The 17,841-nt window shown below is 46.9% G+C and overlaps 1 protein-coding gene across 7 annotated transcripts in view; it reads left to right on the forward strand.

Annotated features, from left to right (window-relative positions):
• Positions 1 to 17,841, forward strand: part of ATP2B4 (ATPase plasma membrane Ca2+ transporting 4) — a 109,316-nt gene that overhangs the window by 68,794 nt on the left and 22,681 nt on the right. For 5 of the 7 annotated variants that reach the window (XM_021063194.1, XM_021063200.1, XM_021063197.1 and 2 more), the window contains 9 exons: positions 854 to 889; positions 2,417 to 2,578; positions 6,226 to 6,440; positions 7,043 to 7,285; positions 7,886 to 8,127; positions 9,918 to 10,149; positions 11,449 to 11,628; positions 12,317 to 12,404; positions 13,055 to 13,161. In XM_021063194.1, the coding sequence (XP_020918853.1) occupies positions 854 to 889; positions 2,417 to 2,578; positions 6,226 to 6,440; positions 7,043 to 7,285; positions 7,886 to 8,127; positions 9,918 to 10,149; positions 11,449 to 11,628; positions 12,317 to 12,404; positions 13,055 to 13,161 (1,505 nt within the window). The remainder of the gene's footprint in view (positions 1 to 853; positions 890 to 2,416; positions 2,579 to 6,225; positions 6,441 to 7,042; positions 7,286 to 7,885; positions 8,128 to 9,917; positions 10,150 to 11,448; positions 11,629 to 12,316; positions 12,405 to 13,054; positions 13,162 to 17,841) is intronic. The other 2 variants (XM_021063196.1, XM_021063199.1) reach the window with 1 other exon arrangement.

Consider the following 17,841-nt stretch of genomic DNA (forward strand, 5'->3'; position numbering starts at 1 on the left):
GGCCTGCCCCAAATGAGCTGGTGAGGGGTTCTGGCCCCAGACCCCCTCTGTGGAGTCCTCCGACCCTTCCCCCTTTCTTCCTCAGACATGGAGGATTATAAGCACCATCGAGGCTAAGGGAAAACTATCCGGGAGAAGAAACTGCTGAAACTACAGGCTGTTGGTGGAAGGGAGACGTGGCCAGGAGAGTGGGAATAGAGAGGGAATGTCCATCCAGGAGTTAGCTTTGTCTTTACCGTTCACTTGTTCCTGAAAGAAAAACAGAAGGCAAAAAAGATGCTAAAGCAAATCTACCCCTTTCCCTAAGCATTCCTCTTCCCTTGGCTCGTGGTCCATCTTGGGCAGTTGAGTGGAGGACAGTTAAGGAAAAGGAAACGAAACACATCTGCTCAGGAACTAGACTATTTCTGCAGCTGCTTGCAAGGGAGTCGGGAGGAGGCTTGCCTGGTGCTGGCGAAATGACATGGAGGCACCTTTCAGGGCCTTTGCCATCAGCCAGAAAAAGTCCAAACCTCTCACTTCCTAACCCCCACTGCCGTTCTCCAAGTGATGTGACGCAGGCCAGGAGAAAAGTGATATGACTCAGGCCAGCCGTGCTCCAGGAGAAGGCAGCTCGGAAGTGGGTGTGCGTGCTTGTGGATGAGTGGTCTGGTCCAGATCTCGAGGAGGAGCCCCTTATAGATGTAAACGGAGATGCCAGCTTCCACTGCAGTCCCTGCCCTGCAACTCAGCCCCTTTGCTGTCGCCCGTTTGGGCTCTGAGCAGGACCAGTCAGATTAAGAGATCTGACTGTCTGATCTCTTAATAGTCACTTTGGGTCTCCACCCCACTTTTTTCTTTCTTGTTCAAACAGGTAAAAAACAAGGAGCCCCTGAAAATCGCAACAAAGGTAACCTCTCCACCCACTCATTTACCATTTCTACCTGCCACACTCAAACCAGACCTTTCCAGGCCATCTGCCTTCTCCCTTTTCCTCTCCATAAATCTGTTATCTGCTGCTGTGGCCGGGATCCCTTATCCCGAGGAAGGTGCAGAGATTTGGGGATGGTCGCAAGCTCCCAAACCCAATCGAAGCTGGGACAACAGCACCCTCTGCTGTTGGCTCAAGGAACCTCATGTCAAAGTTTCTCTTGGGGGAGCAAATCTGCTCTTCCCAGGGTACTGAGCTCTTTGCCTCATTGCCCCATACCGGATTTAAACACCACAAGGCATCAATTTCTGGGTTGGAAGGCTTCAGGGTGCATATGGTGGAGGGAGTTGGGATGGGCAGTCCCTGCACCCTCCTCTTGCCAGCTTCCTCATCGGTGTCCTCTTCCGGTCTGGATTCCTTCTCTGCTCGTCTTCTCCAGGGTGGACAGAGCCCTTTCTACGTAACCTCTTTCCCCACCTCTTTCCTTGTTCTCTCCACAGTCTGTTTTCTTCCTCCTAATCTGATGTGTGTTTCTTTTTTGGTGGCCGTGTTTACATCCTGTCTCTGTCTTGTTTGTGAGTGTGACAACAGAGACAATAATATCTCAGGAAGGGCATCTAACCAAAGGGGTCAAGCTCTGCAGGGGTGAAGTTGGAGGGCTGTTGGAAACCAACAAGAACCACTCTCTTGAGACAGCGCCTAGAGATTTTTTTCCTTTTGTAACCCACGTCATGGTAGTCTTCAGAATAAAGTCATCACTTCGGCGAACCCAGGGCTCCACAGAAATAATTCTTTAATTTTAGATTCCTTGAACTCTTCTTTTTAAAGCAAAATGGATTTATGTCTGTCTTTATTCCTGCTTTCTCTTATTCCAGGGAGTCCCTCACACCAGCTTCTTCCCTTTCCCCCAGGTCCCACTCTGTATCCCCCTGCCTTCGTCAGACAGGGGAGATTTCCTTCCCCTGTCGTTCAGTTAACACAAGGGGGAGCTGGGAGATAGCCTGTGTTCTGTGTTTCTTCCATGACAGTCTAGAGAGAGAGAGATGCACCTTTTAAAGAGCTGACTAGGACCCCGATGCTCTGGAAACATCTACAGCGTCCCCCTTCAGCCCCTTTCTGAAGTAAAGACTCATTATTTTAAGCACTGAATTCCAGGAAGGATGGTTGTTGGTAACAGCACTTAGTGGCATGACTAATCCTCTTGCTGGAACAACGAACCTGGCCTGGGGCTCTGACGTAGTGCCAAGAAGCTGCCACTGAAGAGGAAATCCATGCCCCAAAAGTATCCATTTCACCTCTAGTTGTTCAGATATCATTCCCAAGGCCCTTATAGATGGTCGAAAGGCAAGTTCCCTGTCTGGCATGGAGTGAGGGTGGTCAGACCTGAAGTCAAGGCTCCAAGGTATATTCCAGGAATAAGACGGAGGGTTTGTTAGTTTCCACCTACCTGCTACGCAGTGCTACTACCTGGCCTACTCACCTGTTCTGTTTGTGTGTACACCCTAGCAAAGACTCAGGATGGAGTGGCCTTGGAAATTCAGCCACTCAACAGCCAGGAGGGAATCGACAATGAGGAAAAGGAGAAAAAGGCTGCCAAGCTGCCCAAAAAGGAGAAGTCGGTGCTGCAAGGCAAGCTGACGCGCTTGGCTGTTCAGATTGGGAAAGCTGGTAAGTAGGGTGGAGCCCTCTCGATGCTGTTCATCGGTGCTATTTCGGATCCTTGCTGCTTTGATTGTCTTCTTTCTACACCAACCAGGTCTAGGAGAAAGAAGCTGAAAATTGCCAGTGGCTAGTGCAATCTGGGTAGCTAAGTCCCTCCCTGTGACCATGTGGCCGTTCCCTTGGCGTTTGAAGAAAGAGATATTTTCCTATGTGTGAGGGTTAAAGGCCCAAACAAATGGGAAGTAAAGAACTGATAGTCCACAGGGGAGATTTATATCGGCAAGAAGGAAGTCTTTGGAGTTCCCGTCGTGGCTCAGTGGTTAACAAATCCAACTAGGAGGTTGCGGGTTCCATCCCTGGCCTTGCTCAGTGGGTTAAGGATCTGGTGTTGCCGTGAGCTGTGGTGTAGGTTGCAGACGTGGCTTGGATCCCATGTTGCTGTGGCTGTGGCTGTGGCTGGTGGCTGCAGCTCCTATTAGACCCCTAGCCTGGGAACCTCCATATGCCGCAGGAGCAGCCCTAGAAAAGGCAAAAAGACAGGGAAAAAAAAAAAGGAAGTCTTTAATAACTGCTCACCTGTTTCCTGTCTTGCCTCGTAAATTCCTGAAGGTTAGAGAAGGCTGCTGTTGGCTGAGGGCAATTCCCTAGCAAAGTAAGTAGTAGCATCTGGCCAGGCCCAGAGCAGTCAGTTCAAAATAAGGACTAGTGGGAAAAGGAAGGCAGTTGTTAAAGAAGCTCTTTTCAGAGCAGAGGTCACACAGGCACCCCTATGTATTGTCACAGGCAGTGGCTTCTCCATCGCTCTCTTCTGCACTCTCCTCCTCTCTCTCCCTTCTTTCCTTTTTTTTTCCCTCCTTTTTAGGGCTGCACTTGTGACATATGGAAGCTCCTAGAGCAAGGGGTCAAATCGGAGCTCCAGCCTGTGCCACAGCCACAGGAATGCCATATCTAAGCCAAATCTGCAACCTATAGCACAGCTTGTAGCAGGGCCAGATCCTTAACCCACTGAGCAAGGCCAGGGATTGCATCTGCCTCCTCATGGATACTAGTCAGATTCTTTTTTTTTTTTTTTGCTTTTTAAGGCCACACCTACAGCATATGGAGGTTCCCAGGCTAGGGGTCCAATCAGGGCTACAGCTGCTGGCCTACACTACAGCCACAGCAATGTGGGATCTGAGCCATGTCTGCAACCTACACCACAGCTCATGACAATGCTGGATCCTTAACCCACTGAGCAAGGCTAGGGATCGAACCTGCAACCTCAGTGTTCCTAGTCAGGTTCTTAACCCACAGAGCCACAATGGGAATTCCACTAGTCGGGTTCTTAACCCACTGAGCTACAATAGGAACGCCTCTCTTCTTTCATTGGTGGGTTGGGGCAGGGGAATTGCAAGAGGGAACAAAAGGAAGATTGTCCGTTCAGTGAACACATCTCTTAAAGTACAGTCTTTTTGCACTGTGTAATTATTTCCTGACCCCACCTCTGTTATAATCAGAGTTTAGTCCAATACATTTTTCTGTGTGCTATTCACCTGGAATCTTGTTCAAGTGCTGACTCTGACTCCGGAGGTCTGGGGTGGGGCCTGAGATTCTGCATTTCTGACAAACCCCCAGGCTGTGCCAGTGCTGCTGCTCTGCTGAGCACACCTTGAGCAAAAAGCTACCCTGTCCACTACTGCTGCCACTTATCATGTGTGGCCGCTTTGATTTGAATTCATGAAAATTAAATACAATTAAACATTTAGCTCCTCAGTCACATTAGCCTATTCCAGTTGGTCAATAACCACGTGTGGCTAGTGGCTGCCATATTGGATAGTGTGAACAGAGAACATTTTAAGCATCATGGGGAGTTACTGGGCAGCATTAGTGTAACTTACTCATTCAGTTCTCATATAAGCTAATTTTGACCACCATAAAATGATACATGGATCACATGAATTGCAAGTGTGGAATCAAGTTACTGAGCCTGACATGTAGTTTTTTGTTTTTGTTTTTTGTTTTTTTTTTCGTCTTTTTAGGGCTGCATCCACAGCAAATGGAAGTTCCCAGGCTAGGGGCTTAATGGGAGCCATAGCTTCTGGCCTACGCCACAGCCACAGCCACACCAGGTCCGAGCCACTTCTGAGGCCTGCACCACAGTTCACGGCAACGCCTGATCCTTAACCCGCTGAGCAAGACCAGGGATGGAACCCGCAACCTCATGTTTCCTAGTTGGATTCGTTAATCACTGAGCCATGACAGGAACCTGCTCGGCTTCCCCTGAATCACGAGCCCTCAGGAAAAGCAAAGACACAGATCAAACTATGGAAGCAGAACACTCCCCTGATATTGTGCCACAGATCAGTACCAGTGTGCCTGCATATCGATCCCTTCAGCCGAGTAGCCAGGTAGCACCCAAGGCAGTTGGAGCCCCGAGGCCGGTTGACCGTGAGCAGATTCTTCTATTGTAGGATGTGTGGGACAACCAGCTATCCCAGTTTGCTTGAGACTTTCTCGATTTTAGCACTAAAAGGTCCACAGCCCAGGAAACTGCTGAGTCTCAGGCAAACCAGTGTGTCATATAACTCTCTGTGCCTTAGTCTCTTTATGAAAGAGGATGATAGGAGTAACTTATGTAGTTCCCATTGTGGCTCAGCAGGTTAAGAACCTGACTAGTATCCACAAGGATGCATGTTTGATCCCTGGCCTTGCTCAGTGGGTTAAGGATCCGGCATTGTCACAAGCTGTGGTGTAGGTCACAGATGCGGCTCATTTCTCGTTTTGCTGTGTCTGTGGCATAAGTCAGCAGCTGCAGCTTCAGTTCAGCCCCTAGGCTGGAAACTTCCATATACCATAGGTACGGCCCCAAAAAAACAAATAAGAGTACCTTATCTCACAAGGTTATTGTGAGGATTAAATCAACTAGTACCTGTGATGTTCTTGCCTAACTCATGGTAAGCCCTGTATTAATATTCGATAGTGCTATCACCGTCTGTTTATGCCATGTCAGGAGAAAGGTTGGGAAGCACCTTTCCAAGGGTGAGTCACATAGGTGACATGCTAACCCTGTAGGGGCATCACTATGAATAAGTTGTGAATTGCCCTACATTCTCAGGCTACCAGGAAAGAAGTCCAGATTGATAAATTACTGGGATATAGGCAACTACAGTCACTACATCATGATTTGTGGGAAGAAGGTAGTAGAATCATAGAATGTTGTTTTGGAAAACTAGACCAACCCCCTTATTCATTTATGAATGAGGAAATAGGCCCTGAGAGAGTCAAAGACCAGTCCAAAGCCATGAGTCAAGTTAATGCAGTGCTGAGACTGGCACTTTAAAAGGCAAAGCCACGTCTCTCCCCTACACAATAATGTACAAGCATCAGAGAACGAATAGGAGTTTGGGGTATGACTTCCCGAAGATAGTTGTTTTGAAAATTGGTAGCAAAGGCTACAACTTTTTTTTTTTTTTTTTTTTTGGCTGTGCTGATGGCATATGGAAGTTCCCAGGTCACGGATGGAACTCATGCCACATGAGCTGCTACAGTGACAACACCAGATCCCCAACCCGCTGCAACACAAGAGAACTCTGCAAAGGCCACAACTTAGTTATCCCTGGCCCTAAGATGTAATAGCCTTGAGCCTGGATTCATGTGACTTGTATCCTGGACAGGTCTGATCATGTCTGCAATCACAGTTCTCATCCTGATTCTCTACTTCGTGATCGACACCTTTGTGATACACAACAGACCGTGGCTGGCGGAGTGTACCCCCATTTACGTGCAGTACTTTGTCAAGTTCTTCATCATCGGCATTACAGTGCTGGTGGTGGCTGTGCCAGAGGGGCTGCCACTGGCTGTCACCATTTCACTGGCTTACTCTGTGAAGGTGAGACTGGAACGACACTGCTTTTTCTTTCAGAACAGAGACCAGAGGAGAGGGGGCCATGTAGCCTCTAATGAAAGGGTGGGCCACGCTTCATAAACTCTGGGTGATGCCTCCCAAGAGCAGAAGGCTCAGCACTGTAGGAAGGACCATCTGGATCAGTTACATCAACATTTAAGTAATGAGGGAATTACCTTCATGGCTCGGTGGTTAATGAACCTGACCAGTATCCACGAGGATATGGGTTCGATCCCTGCCCTTGCTCAGTGGGTTAAGGATCCGGCGTTGCCGTGAGCTGTGGTATAGGTCACAGACTCGGCTCGGATCCACGTTGCTGTGGCTGTGGTGTAGGCCGGTGGCTATAGCTCTGTTTCAACCCCTAGCCTGGGAACCTCCATATGCCACAAATACGTCCCTAAAAAGCAAAAAAAAAAAATTAGGTAACTAGAAGAATCTAAAAGGAGTTCACAAAAATAGTATCCTGCATTTTTATGTGGGACAAGGGAATTAAATGTGGAGAGATGCTGACTACAAAAGGGCCTTTGACCTATATTTGGGAAGGCTCAGTTGGTCCCCTCTCAATTTTTTTCTCTTCTCCTTGGTAGAAAATGATGAAAGACAATAACCTGGTACGGCACTTGGATGCCTGTGAGACAATGGGCAATGCCACAGCCATTTGCTCTGATAAGACAGGCACCTTGACCATGAACCGCATGACTGTGGTACAGGCTTATATTGGAGACACCCGTTACCATCAGATCCCAAGCCCTGATGTCCTCGTGCCCAAGGTCCTGGACCTTATTGTCAATGGCATTTCTATCAACAGTGCCTATACGTCCAAGATTCTGGTAAGCTCTTCCTTTGCCTAGACACTTACAACCGGTGGTTGGAGGGAACTGTGAATTTCCTCTTGCTTATTCTGCCTGGATTAGCATCCCACATCCCATTTCCCACAGAGAGAAAGTGTTGAAATAAGACCAACATAGGGTAAGACAGCAGCACCAACTCCAGGGCAACTAAAAAAATCCCTAAGCCTGTAGTTTCCTTCGTGGCTCAACGATTAATGAACCCAACTGGGATCCATGAGGACGTGGGTTCAATCCCTGGCCTCGCTCAGTGGGTTAAGGATCCAATGTTGCCGAGAGCTGTGGTGTAGGTCTCAGATGCTGCTCAGATCCCGCATTGTTGTGGCTGTGGTGCAGGCTGGGAGCCGAAGCTCCGATTGGACGCCTTAGCCTGGGAACCTCCATAAGTCACTGGTATAGCCCTAGAAAGACAAAAAAAAAAAAAAAAAAATCCCCAAGCCACAGTCTCCACTGACCTCTGTCTGCCCCCACAGACTCTGGTGTATGTGCGAAAGCTTTCTAGAGGAGATCTTCCCTTCCTAGGTCCTTTCCCCCGCCTTCTGCCCCTTAGTCTATAGTCCCATGTGTGTTTTCTCCTCTCAGCCTCCAGAGAAGGAGGGCGGCCTGCCTCGGCAGGTGGGCAACAAAACCGAGTGTGCTCTGCTGGGCTTTGTCACGGACCTGAAGCAGGATTACCACGCCGTGCGTAGCGAGGTGCCGGAGGAGAAGCTCTACAAGGTGTACACCTTCAACTCCGTGCGCAAGTCCATGAGCACCGTCATTGAGAAGCCCGGCGGCGGCTACCGCATGTACAGCAAGGGTGCTTCTGAGATCATCTTGCGCAAGTGAGTGCCCTTCCCCCACTTCTTCTTTCCGACAGGATCCTCCCCTCGGGAAGGTCTGGGTGCTATGGCCCACGCTGAATCCACCTGGATGATGAACGAGCCCTGCTTCCAGGTGGTGACCTCAGGACTAACCTCTGAGCATTCATCCAGGCCAAGTTCAGTACCTTGGACGGCTGACTGTCTTTATTCTTCACAATACAATTAGATGGATGCTGTCCTTACCCCCGTTTTACAGATGAGAAAACAGAGGGGCAGGAAAGTTAAGGAATTTGCTGAAGGTGGTACAGCTAGCAGTGGCCCAGCCAATATTCAGACTTAGGCAATCTAAGCTTCCATTTCTTACTCAGAATAAGAAATGGAAGCTTAGATTGCACCATCTCATAGGGTTACTCTGATTAAATGATTCAGGGTACGTCAATGCCTTGCACATAGCAAGTACTAGAAATGTTAGTTCTAGAGTTTCTGTCGGGGCTCAGCGGTTAACGAACCCGACTAGGAACCATGAGGATGTGGGTTTGATCCCTGTCCTCACCCAGTGGGTTAAGGATCCAGCATTGCCATGAGCTGTGGTGTAGGTGCAGACATGGCTCAGATCTCACATTGCTGTGGCTCTGGCGTAGGCCAGAGGCTGCAGCTCTGATTGGACCCCTAGCCTAGGAACCTCCGTATGCCGTGGGTATGGCCCTAAAAAGACAGGAAAGAAAGAAAGAAAAAGAGAGAGAGAGAGAGAAAGAAAGAAAGAGAGAAAGAAAGACATGTTAGTTCTATGTTCCCTTTTCCTTTCATTCTCAACGATTTTTTTTTTTTTGTCTTTTTAAGGCTGCACTCGCAGCATATGGAAGTTCCCAGGCCAGGGGTCGAGTTGGAGCTGAGGCTACCAGCCTATGCCAAAGCCACAGCCATGCTGGATCCAAGCCACATCTGCAGCCTACACCACAGCTCACAGCAATGCCTGATCCTTAACCCCTGAGTAAGGCCAGGGATCAAACCTGCATCTTCATGGATACTAATTGGGTTCTTAACCCGCTCAGCCACAACGGGTACTCCCATTCTCAATTCTGATCACAAGAAGTTGCAGAACTTAATCAAAGTGGCTAGACTATCCATGGGTCACTCAAAGTTGACATACATGGATATAGGGACAGTAGCTGAAAACCAGGGCCTTAGCTTGGCTTTAGCCACCTCCTTTCAGTCCACACATTCTTGTGGAGAACACCCTTCACATGGAGCACTCTAGATCCTGGGGATGGAGAAAGTCTCTCTACTTAGAGAAGCTCAAACGAGCAGGTGATCCACAATTGACTCTTGGTATTTCATTCACATAGGGGTAGGGACAGATGTCATGGAAAAATCACATGCTCTACCAGGAGTTCCCGTCATGGCTCAGTGGTTAACGGATCCGACTAGGAACCATGAGGTTGCAGGTTCAATCCCTGGCCTTGCTCAGGGGGTTAATGATCCCGTGTTGCAGTGGCTGCGGTGTAGGTCAGCAGCTATAGCTCCGATTAGACCCCTAGCCTGGGAACCTCCATATGCCTCAGGTGCGGCCCTAGAAAAGACAAAAAGAAAAAGAAAAAAAGGAAAAATCACATGCTTTACCCCCCTAACCTTATTACCTACCCGCCACCCCACCTTGGAAAAGGGACTCAGCTTTGGGTGATGGATAGAGATTTATGGCACCGAAGAATGTCTTTAGGAGCTGTGCAGAGTGGCCAGAATGTCTGTTAGTGACTGTGGAGGTGTGCCGAGTGGGAAGGGGGCTGCTGCTTTCTGACTGTGTGCCTCCCCAGGTGTAATCGAATCCTGGACAAGAAAGGGGAAGCAGTGCCATTCAAGAGTAAGGACCGAGATGAGATGGTACGCACTGTCATTGAGCCCATGGCCTGTGAGGGACTTCGGACCATCTGCTTAGCTTACCGGGATTTCAATGACGTAGAGCCCCTGTGGGACAACGAGAGCGAAATCCTCACTGAGCTGACCTGTATCGCAGTGGTGGGCATTGAGGACCCCGTGCGCCCAGAGGTGAGGCTTTGGCTTGGAAAAGGGGCTAGGAAACATAAATGGAAGTCTTCCAGGGGCCCCAGCCATTGCGCAGGCCCAGTATGACCTCATGAGAAGCCACCCGGGAGTCATGGGAACTGGGGCACTTGTTGTCTTCCCAGCTGTGACCTAAATAACTTAGGCAAGTTACCTAACTGCTTCTCATGTGCAGGGATAGATGTTTCTGTGCGTCCTGCTTCACGGAACTGCTGTGGCGTTCTAGCACTGAATTGGTAGGAAGTGGCATTCCTCTGCTTCACTTTGTCAGAGGAGTGAGTAGCATAGGTTTTACTGGGCTTATTGTTTAGTACTTAAGAATAGTCAGGAGTAGAATTAACTGGGACACCAGCTTTGTTTCTAGCCATCTTCTTTCAGTCAGTGCATTCTTGTCAGGCACCCCTAACAAAGCTGGACACTCCTCTCAATATTAGGGCATTGAAAAAGTCTCTGCTTCTGAGAAGTTCAGGCCAGTGGACTAGCGGTCGTCAAGACCCAGAGGCATGAGAGGGTGTTGTGCATTTGGGAAACTTAAAAAAATTGATGTGGTTGGAGGACTTGTAGGGGGACGGAAGAGGATAAAAACCTCTGCTAGCAAGGAAGGCAGTGGCAAAATCTCAAAAGTCCAGACATGCCCTGCTAAGAAACTGAGATTGTAAGTGGGAGAGTAAGCTTTTACACCTGGCTCCTGAAGCAAGTCTCTCCTTCAATTCATGGCACAGTAAGGTGAATTCAAATGTGAGTGTTGTGGGCCGGACAGAAGCAAGGTGGCACCAAGCAATATCAAAATGACCAGGAGTTCCCGTCGTAGCTCAGTGGTTAATGAATCTGACTAGGAACCATGAGGGTTTGGGTTCGATCCCTGGCCTCGCTCCGTGGGTTAAGGATCTGGTGTTGCTGTGAGCTGTGGTGTAGGTCACAGACATGGCTCAGATCTGGCGTTGCTGTGGCTCTGGCATAGGTCCAATTAGACCCCTAGCCTGGGAACCTCCATATGCTTCGGGTGCAGCCCTAGAAAAGACAAAAATACAAAAAAAAAAAAAAAAAAAAAAAAAAAAGACCAGACTTAGGAGTTCCCCAGTGGCCTCATAGTTAAGGATTCAGTGTTGTCATTGCTGTGGCTTGGGTTCAGTCCCTGCGCAGGGAATTTCTGCATGCCATGGATGCAACAACAAAAAAATGACCACAGTTCCACTTCCAGAGTGCCTCTCTCCTGTCCACAATGAAAGCACAGCTGTCCGGGCCTTACCATCTCCTTCTTTCCTCTTGCCTCACTCTCCACAGGTACCGGAAGCTATTGCCAAATGCAAACGAGCTGGCATTACTGTCAGAATGGTGACAGGGGACAACATCAACACAGCCCGAGCCATTGCCACCAAATGTGGCATCGTAACACCTGGGGATGACTTTCTGTGCCTAGAAGGCAAAGAATTCAATCGACTCATCCGTAATGAGAAGGGCGAGGTGGGTGTTGGGTGGGAGGAATCAGGGCCACGTTTGCTAAGGGGGTGGGGGCTTGGGTGCTGGTTCTTGTGTAAGGCATCTGGGAGACAAGGGAGAAAGTGGGTGGTTTTTAAACTAAAGTCTATTCATAGTGAAATATACCTTTTACCAAAGCTGCTCAGACTGTAAAGTGGGGGGGGGATCTTTCTTCTTGTCATCTTCATTCATAAGCTATCTTTTAAGACAATGCCGCTAACTTTTCACATCTTCCCATCTTTTTCAGTCCTAGGATGATTTTGTCCTGATTTTCCTCTACCTCACCCTTCCTGTGTCACCGTCCTGTGACTGACAGTGGCACAGGTTGGTAGGAGGTCATGGTCTGGGTGTGGAGCAGGCCAGAGCTTCCTGCTCTGTGTAAAAATCAAACCTAAGACCTCAGAAGCACTGCTTTAGCCACCTGAGCCAACAGCTCACCCTGGCCCACCTCAGAAATAGGGAATTGGCTCCCAGGTAGGGAATTGGGAGGAAAAGGAAGACAAGCAGGGCCTGAATGGCCACCACCAATGAATCCAGCCTTGGCGACTGAGTTGGTTGCTTCATCTCCACTGGAGGAATGCAGATCTCCCAGAAGCTCTACATCTGTGCAGTAAGATTGTCCTGCATGGCTATTCTGAGCGAGACTGTCCCCTATGTGCTCTGATGTTGGCAGGTGGAGCAAGAAAAGCTGGACAAGATCTGGCCTAAGCTCCGGGTGCTGGCGCGATCCTCTCCCACTGACAAGCACACGCTGGTGAAAGGTGAGGCCGGTTCCTGAGTAGGTTCCCCCGGGGTAGAGGAAGGCAGGCCAGGGCAAGTGCATTTAAGGACCATCAGCCAAAGCAACTCTCCCATCCCGAATAGGAAAGTCCTAAGAGAGCCTCCCGGCTCATGGGGAGGATATACAGTTTAGCAAACCTCTGAGCCCCTGGTGAGTATAAGATATATAATCAAGTTGTTTTTCATCATTACCGTATCTTGTTTGCCAATAGTACTGTGCATTAGGCAGGACAGGTTAAGCTATTCCCATTTTGCAAAGAAGGAAATTTGAGGCTGCGAAAACACATGCCATACCCAAATTGCCCAACTGATAAGTGGAAGTGGCACCATTCAACCCCCAGGTCTCTGCCTTCAAATCATCCAGTGCTTTTTTCCACTGCTCATAGCTGCCTTAGAACATCGGACAGGATATCTGACAAGGTCGGGCTTTCTTAGCTTAGTGCACCACCCGTGAAATAATTTACTGCCATGGGGTGACACTGCAGAACCTCCAGCATGGGGAAAAAAAGGAGAGAGAGTAGGAAGGGAGGTGTTGGCAGCATCAGAGAGAAAGACCAAAAAAGCGCTTCTCATGGGGAAATGGCCTCAGATGGCCCCTGTGGACTCGCTGTGGTGTGTCTGTTTTTCCCAGGCATCATTGACAGTACTGTCGGGGAACAGCGACAGGTGGTGGCTGTCACTGGTGATGGCACTAATGATGGGCCGGCTCTGAAGAAAGCAGATGTTGGTTTTGCCATGGTAAGCAGCTCAGCGTAGTCTCTCTCTTACTGCAGGCTGCCTCCTCCAGCGGGAAGCCAGGACAGGCATCTGGTTGCCTGCTGCTTCCTATATGTTCACATCCCACCTTGTGCTCTTTTCTTTAACCTACCTGATCAATAATCATATGCATAATGAGGGACCCATCAAGTGTGGAGGCAAGGAGGAGTTCCCATTGCAGCGCGTTGGAAACAAATCCAACTAGGAACCATGAGGTTTCAGGTTCAAACTCTGGCCTCACTCAGTTAAAGATCCAGTGTCTCGGTGGCTGCAGTGTAGGCTGGCAGCTGTAGCTCCCATTCGACCCCTAGCCTGGGAACCTCCATAAGCTGTAGGTACGGCCCTAAAAAGCAAAATCAAAAACAAACAAAAAAATATATATAGAGAGAGAGGTAAGGAAGTCATAAGATACCATACCCAGGAAAGCAAACCCAACTGAGACTTGCCTGTGAACAAACATGGTGATATTACCTGCCTAGGCCCACTGCAGAAAATTCATGTTCCCCATGGGAAATGTCATCAGCACTATTCATTACTCTGCTTTTTCACTGGTGAGACCAGAAGCATTGGAGTCACTTGGATAGTTCGTTTAAAATCACGTAATTCCAAGGTTCCACAGTCGGCTATCTTGATTCAGCAACATCGGGGCTGGGTCCCAGAAATGTTTGGGTTTTCAGAACAGGTGCATTTGTTGATTCTGATGCTTAGGGACATTTAGAAGCCCCTAGATTGCCAAGAACATCCTCGAACTCAAGTAGCTTTTGATTGTAATTTTCCTATATATATATATGATTTTTAAGTAGTGGAGGAGATTTAAGCAGGAAATCTTTAGGGTGCTCTCTTTAACAACAGCAAAAAAGTTTTTATTCTAGGAAATTTCAAGAATATACAAAAGTAGGAGTTCTGTTGTGGCTCAGTGGTAACAAACCCAAATAGTATCCAGTGAGGGTGCGGGTTCGATCTCTGGCCCCCCTCAATGGATTAAGGACCCAGCATTGCTGTAAGCTGTGGTGTAGGTCACAGATGCACCTTGGGTCTCAAGTTGCTGTGCTGTGGCATAGGCCAGCAGCTACAGCTCCAATCCGACCCCTAGCCTGGGAACGTCCATATGCCACGGGTGTGGCCCTAAAAAGACAAATATATATATAGAAGTAGAAAGAACAGTTTATTGAATCCCCATGTACCTGTCACCCAACATCAGATATCAACACTTGGCCAAACTTGTTTCACTGACACCCACACACATACATACTTTCCAAGCTGAATTATTCAAAGCAAATCCAACACATTATGTCATTTCATCTAGTATGTGTCTCTGGAAGATAAGCATGTATCAATAAAATATATCTAAATGAATCATAGTACCATTGCCTCATAACAAAATTGATTTCTTACTATCATCAGATATAGTCAGTGTTCACATTTCCCCAGCTGCTTTACAAATGTTGGTTTAATAGTTTATTTGTCCAAATCAGAATCCAAATAAGATCCACCACTGCAATTGGTTGATGTATCTCTTAAATCTATTCATCTAGCAGTAGTTCTTAACATATGCTCCTTCCAGCTATACCTGGAAACCTATAGAAATGCACATTCCCAGGCCCTACCCCAGATCTACTGAATCAGAAAGCTTGGAATTGGAGTCCAGCAGTCCGTGTTTTAATCACCAGTCCTGGTGATTCTGATACATCCTGAAGTTCAAGAAGCACTGACCCTCTAGGATCTGTGTGTCAGGGGTCCCCAAGACCACCCTTTATGTCGTGAGTTCACTAGAAGGACTCTGGGACTCAGCATATGGTGGTACTCCTGGCTAAAGTGTTAGTACCTTGGTATAGTAAGGATCTAGTAAAGTAGAAAGTCACAAGCAGAGTCTGGAACCCACATGCAGGCTTCCCTATGCTCTCTCCATCTGGAAGGGCTCACAAAGAGCACCCTCTTCCCCAGCACCAAAAACTCAGCAACACATGTGATGTTTCTGCCCAGAGAAATCCATCAGAAACTTGGCACCTAGGGTTTTTATTGGGGTTGGTTGTATAGGCACCTTCTGCCTAGCAGGTGCTAAGATTCCAGACTCCCAGAAGGAAAGCAGGTTTTCAGTGGAAAACCTTATGTCTGGGCACAGTAATCACTGATTAATTTTCAGTTAATTGTTGACTGGTTGCATTCTGAGAGCCACATTCCTAGATGCCAGCCAAGGGCCACCCTTGCAAACAGGACCTTCTCAGGATAATAATCTCAGGCCTGCTACATTAACTCTTTTCTCTACAATCCCCTTCCGTTTTTTTTTCCCCCTAGCTATTTAGTTTTGAAGGAACCAGGTTGTTTTTCTACAGAAAACATGTATTTCCTATAAACTAGTACTCAGTTCTGTGAGCAATCGGATTCTACATCCCATCTTTCATTAGGGACTGCAAAATGACAATGTTCTGATTTTCTTTCTTTATCAATGAATACTTCTGTAAAAAGAAATTTGCCCTTATTCTGAGTTCCCTTCGTGGCGCAGTAGTTAACGAATCCGACTAGGAAGCATGAGTAGTTAACGAATCCGACTAGGAAGCATGAGGTTTTGGGTTCCGTCCCTGGCCTTGCTCAGTGGGTTAAGGATCCGGCGTTGCCGTGAGCTGTGGTGTAGGTCGCAGACGCGGCTCGGATCCTGAGTTGCTGTGGCTCTGGTGTCGGCCAATGGCTAAAGCTCCAATTCGACCCCTAGCCTGGGAACCTCCATATGCCACAGGAGCGGCTCAAGAAAAAGGCAAAAAGACAAAAAAAAAAAAAAAAAGAAAGAAAGAAAGAAAGAAATTTGCCCTTGTTGACTCTTTGTTTACTCTTGAGGTTCAGTTCCTACATGAAAGACACGTTAAATGCTTGATCTTTTCCTTTATTGACCCGTTTTCAAAATAATGAGTTGACTTTTTAGGATCCTCCAAAGGTGACTGACGAATTGTTTATTTTTCAAAATTTACTAAACTACTCTCCTAAAAGTTGAATTTGTTTATTTTTTAAAACATCACTGTGAGCTCATAGATTGAAATATATTTAATGTGTTTTGATCCATTGCCCTTATGATTTTGATATTCATATTAGCCTCTTCTGCACCAATAAGCCTTTGGGTACAACCTTGTTTTTTTTTTTTTTAAGGGCAGCACTTGCAGCATATGGAAGTTTGCAGGCTAGAGGTTAAATCCGAGCTGCAGCTGCCGGCCTATGCCACAGCCACAGCAACTCGGGATCCGAGCTGCATCTGCAACCTACACCATAGCTCACAGCAATGCCGGATCCTTAACCCATGGAGGGAGATCAGGGATCAAACCCGCATCCTCATGGATACTAGTCAGGTTCGTAACCCACTTAGCCACAATGGGAACTTTTTTTTTGTTTGTCTTTTAATAGCTTTCTTGGTTTCTTGCATGATAGGATGTTCCAGATACATCATACATAGTTCTTATCCTAGATCTAGAATCATCCATTTCTCATAAGAATTATACATCTTAGTGAGATGTATTTAGAGAATATATTCTGAATGTCAGAATGTTTCTTACTTCTGGATAACTTATTGTTCTAGAACTTTTTAGTGGACAAAGCTAGGAAATATGTCTTTTACATCTCTTTTTGGTTTTGGGTTTCTTATACACTTACTCTACTAAAAACAGTTAATGATTTTTCTTTTTATCCAGTAAGAATAACCTACTAGGTGTGTACCATTAAGTTACTGTGTTTTTCAGAGTTCCTGTTGTTGTTCAGCAGTTTACAAATCCGACTAGTATACATGAGGATGAGGGTTCATTTCCTGGCCTCGCTCAGTGGTCTAAGGATCCAGATTTCCTGTGGCTGTGGCATAGGCCGACAGCTACAGCTCTGATTCAAGCCTTAGCCTGGGAACTTCCATATGGCACAGATTTGGCCCTAAAAACCAAAAAAAAAAAAAAAAAAAAAAGTTACTGTGGACTTCCCTTGTGGCTCACAACGTAACTACAAGACATTGCTTGTACAGTGGCTGTGGCTCCACCCCTGTGGCTTCACCTCTGGCTCAGCAACTTCCATATGCCATAGATGCAGCCACTGGTTTTAAAAAAAAAAAAAGTTACCTTGCTTTTCAAAAAGTCATTGGCACATTTCCCTTTGTGTGACTGTGCTACCAACTGGTTATACCAGTTCATTTATGGTTTTTTTTTCCCCCCATTTTGGAGATTGCTGAATTTAAACTTAGTTTTATACTTGGACAAATTAGTTTCATAATTCTAAAATCAGATATACAAAACAAGCTCTGTTGACAGAGGTCTAGCTTCTCCACCTTGTTGCCTGCTTAACCCCACAGGTAACTTACCTCTTTGATTTTTGGTTTAGCCTTCTGTTTTCTTCTTAAAATACAAGCAAATGTGTGATATATTTATATTCCACTCTCTTGAGTAAATGGTAGTTATCTGTGTTTATCTAGATACATATTATACAGTCTTTTTTCCTCCTTGCTTGTTTTTGTTTAAATAACCTAACTTGGAGATTATTCCATAGTAGTAGGTATGTGACAATGTAGTTTATTTTTTCTTCTCTTTCTTTGTCTATTTGTCTATTTCTCTCTTTCTTTTTTCAAGCATAGTACAGCATGTGGACCTATTACAAAACTTTTTGATGGAGAAACTGAGTTGTGTAGTCTACCCAACAGAT

This window comes from Sus scrofa, chromosome 9, assembly GCF_000003025.6.
Source record: "Sus scrofa isolate TJ Tabasco breed Duroc chromosome 9, Sscrofa11.1, whole genome shotgun sequence".
Taxonomy (NCBI): domain Eukaryota; kingdom Metazoa; phylum Chordata; class Mammalia; order Artiodactyla; family Suidae; genus Sus; species Sus scrofa.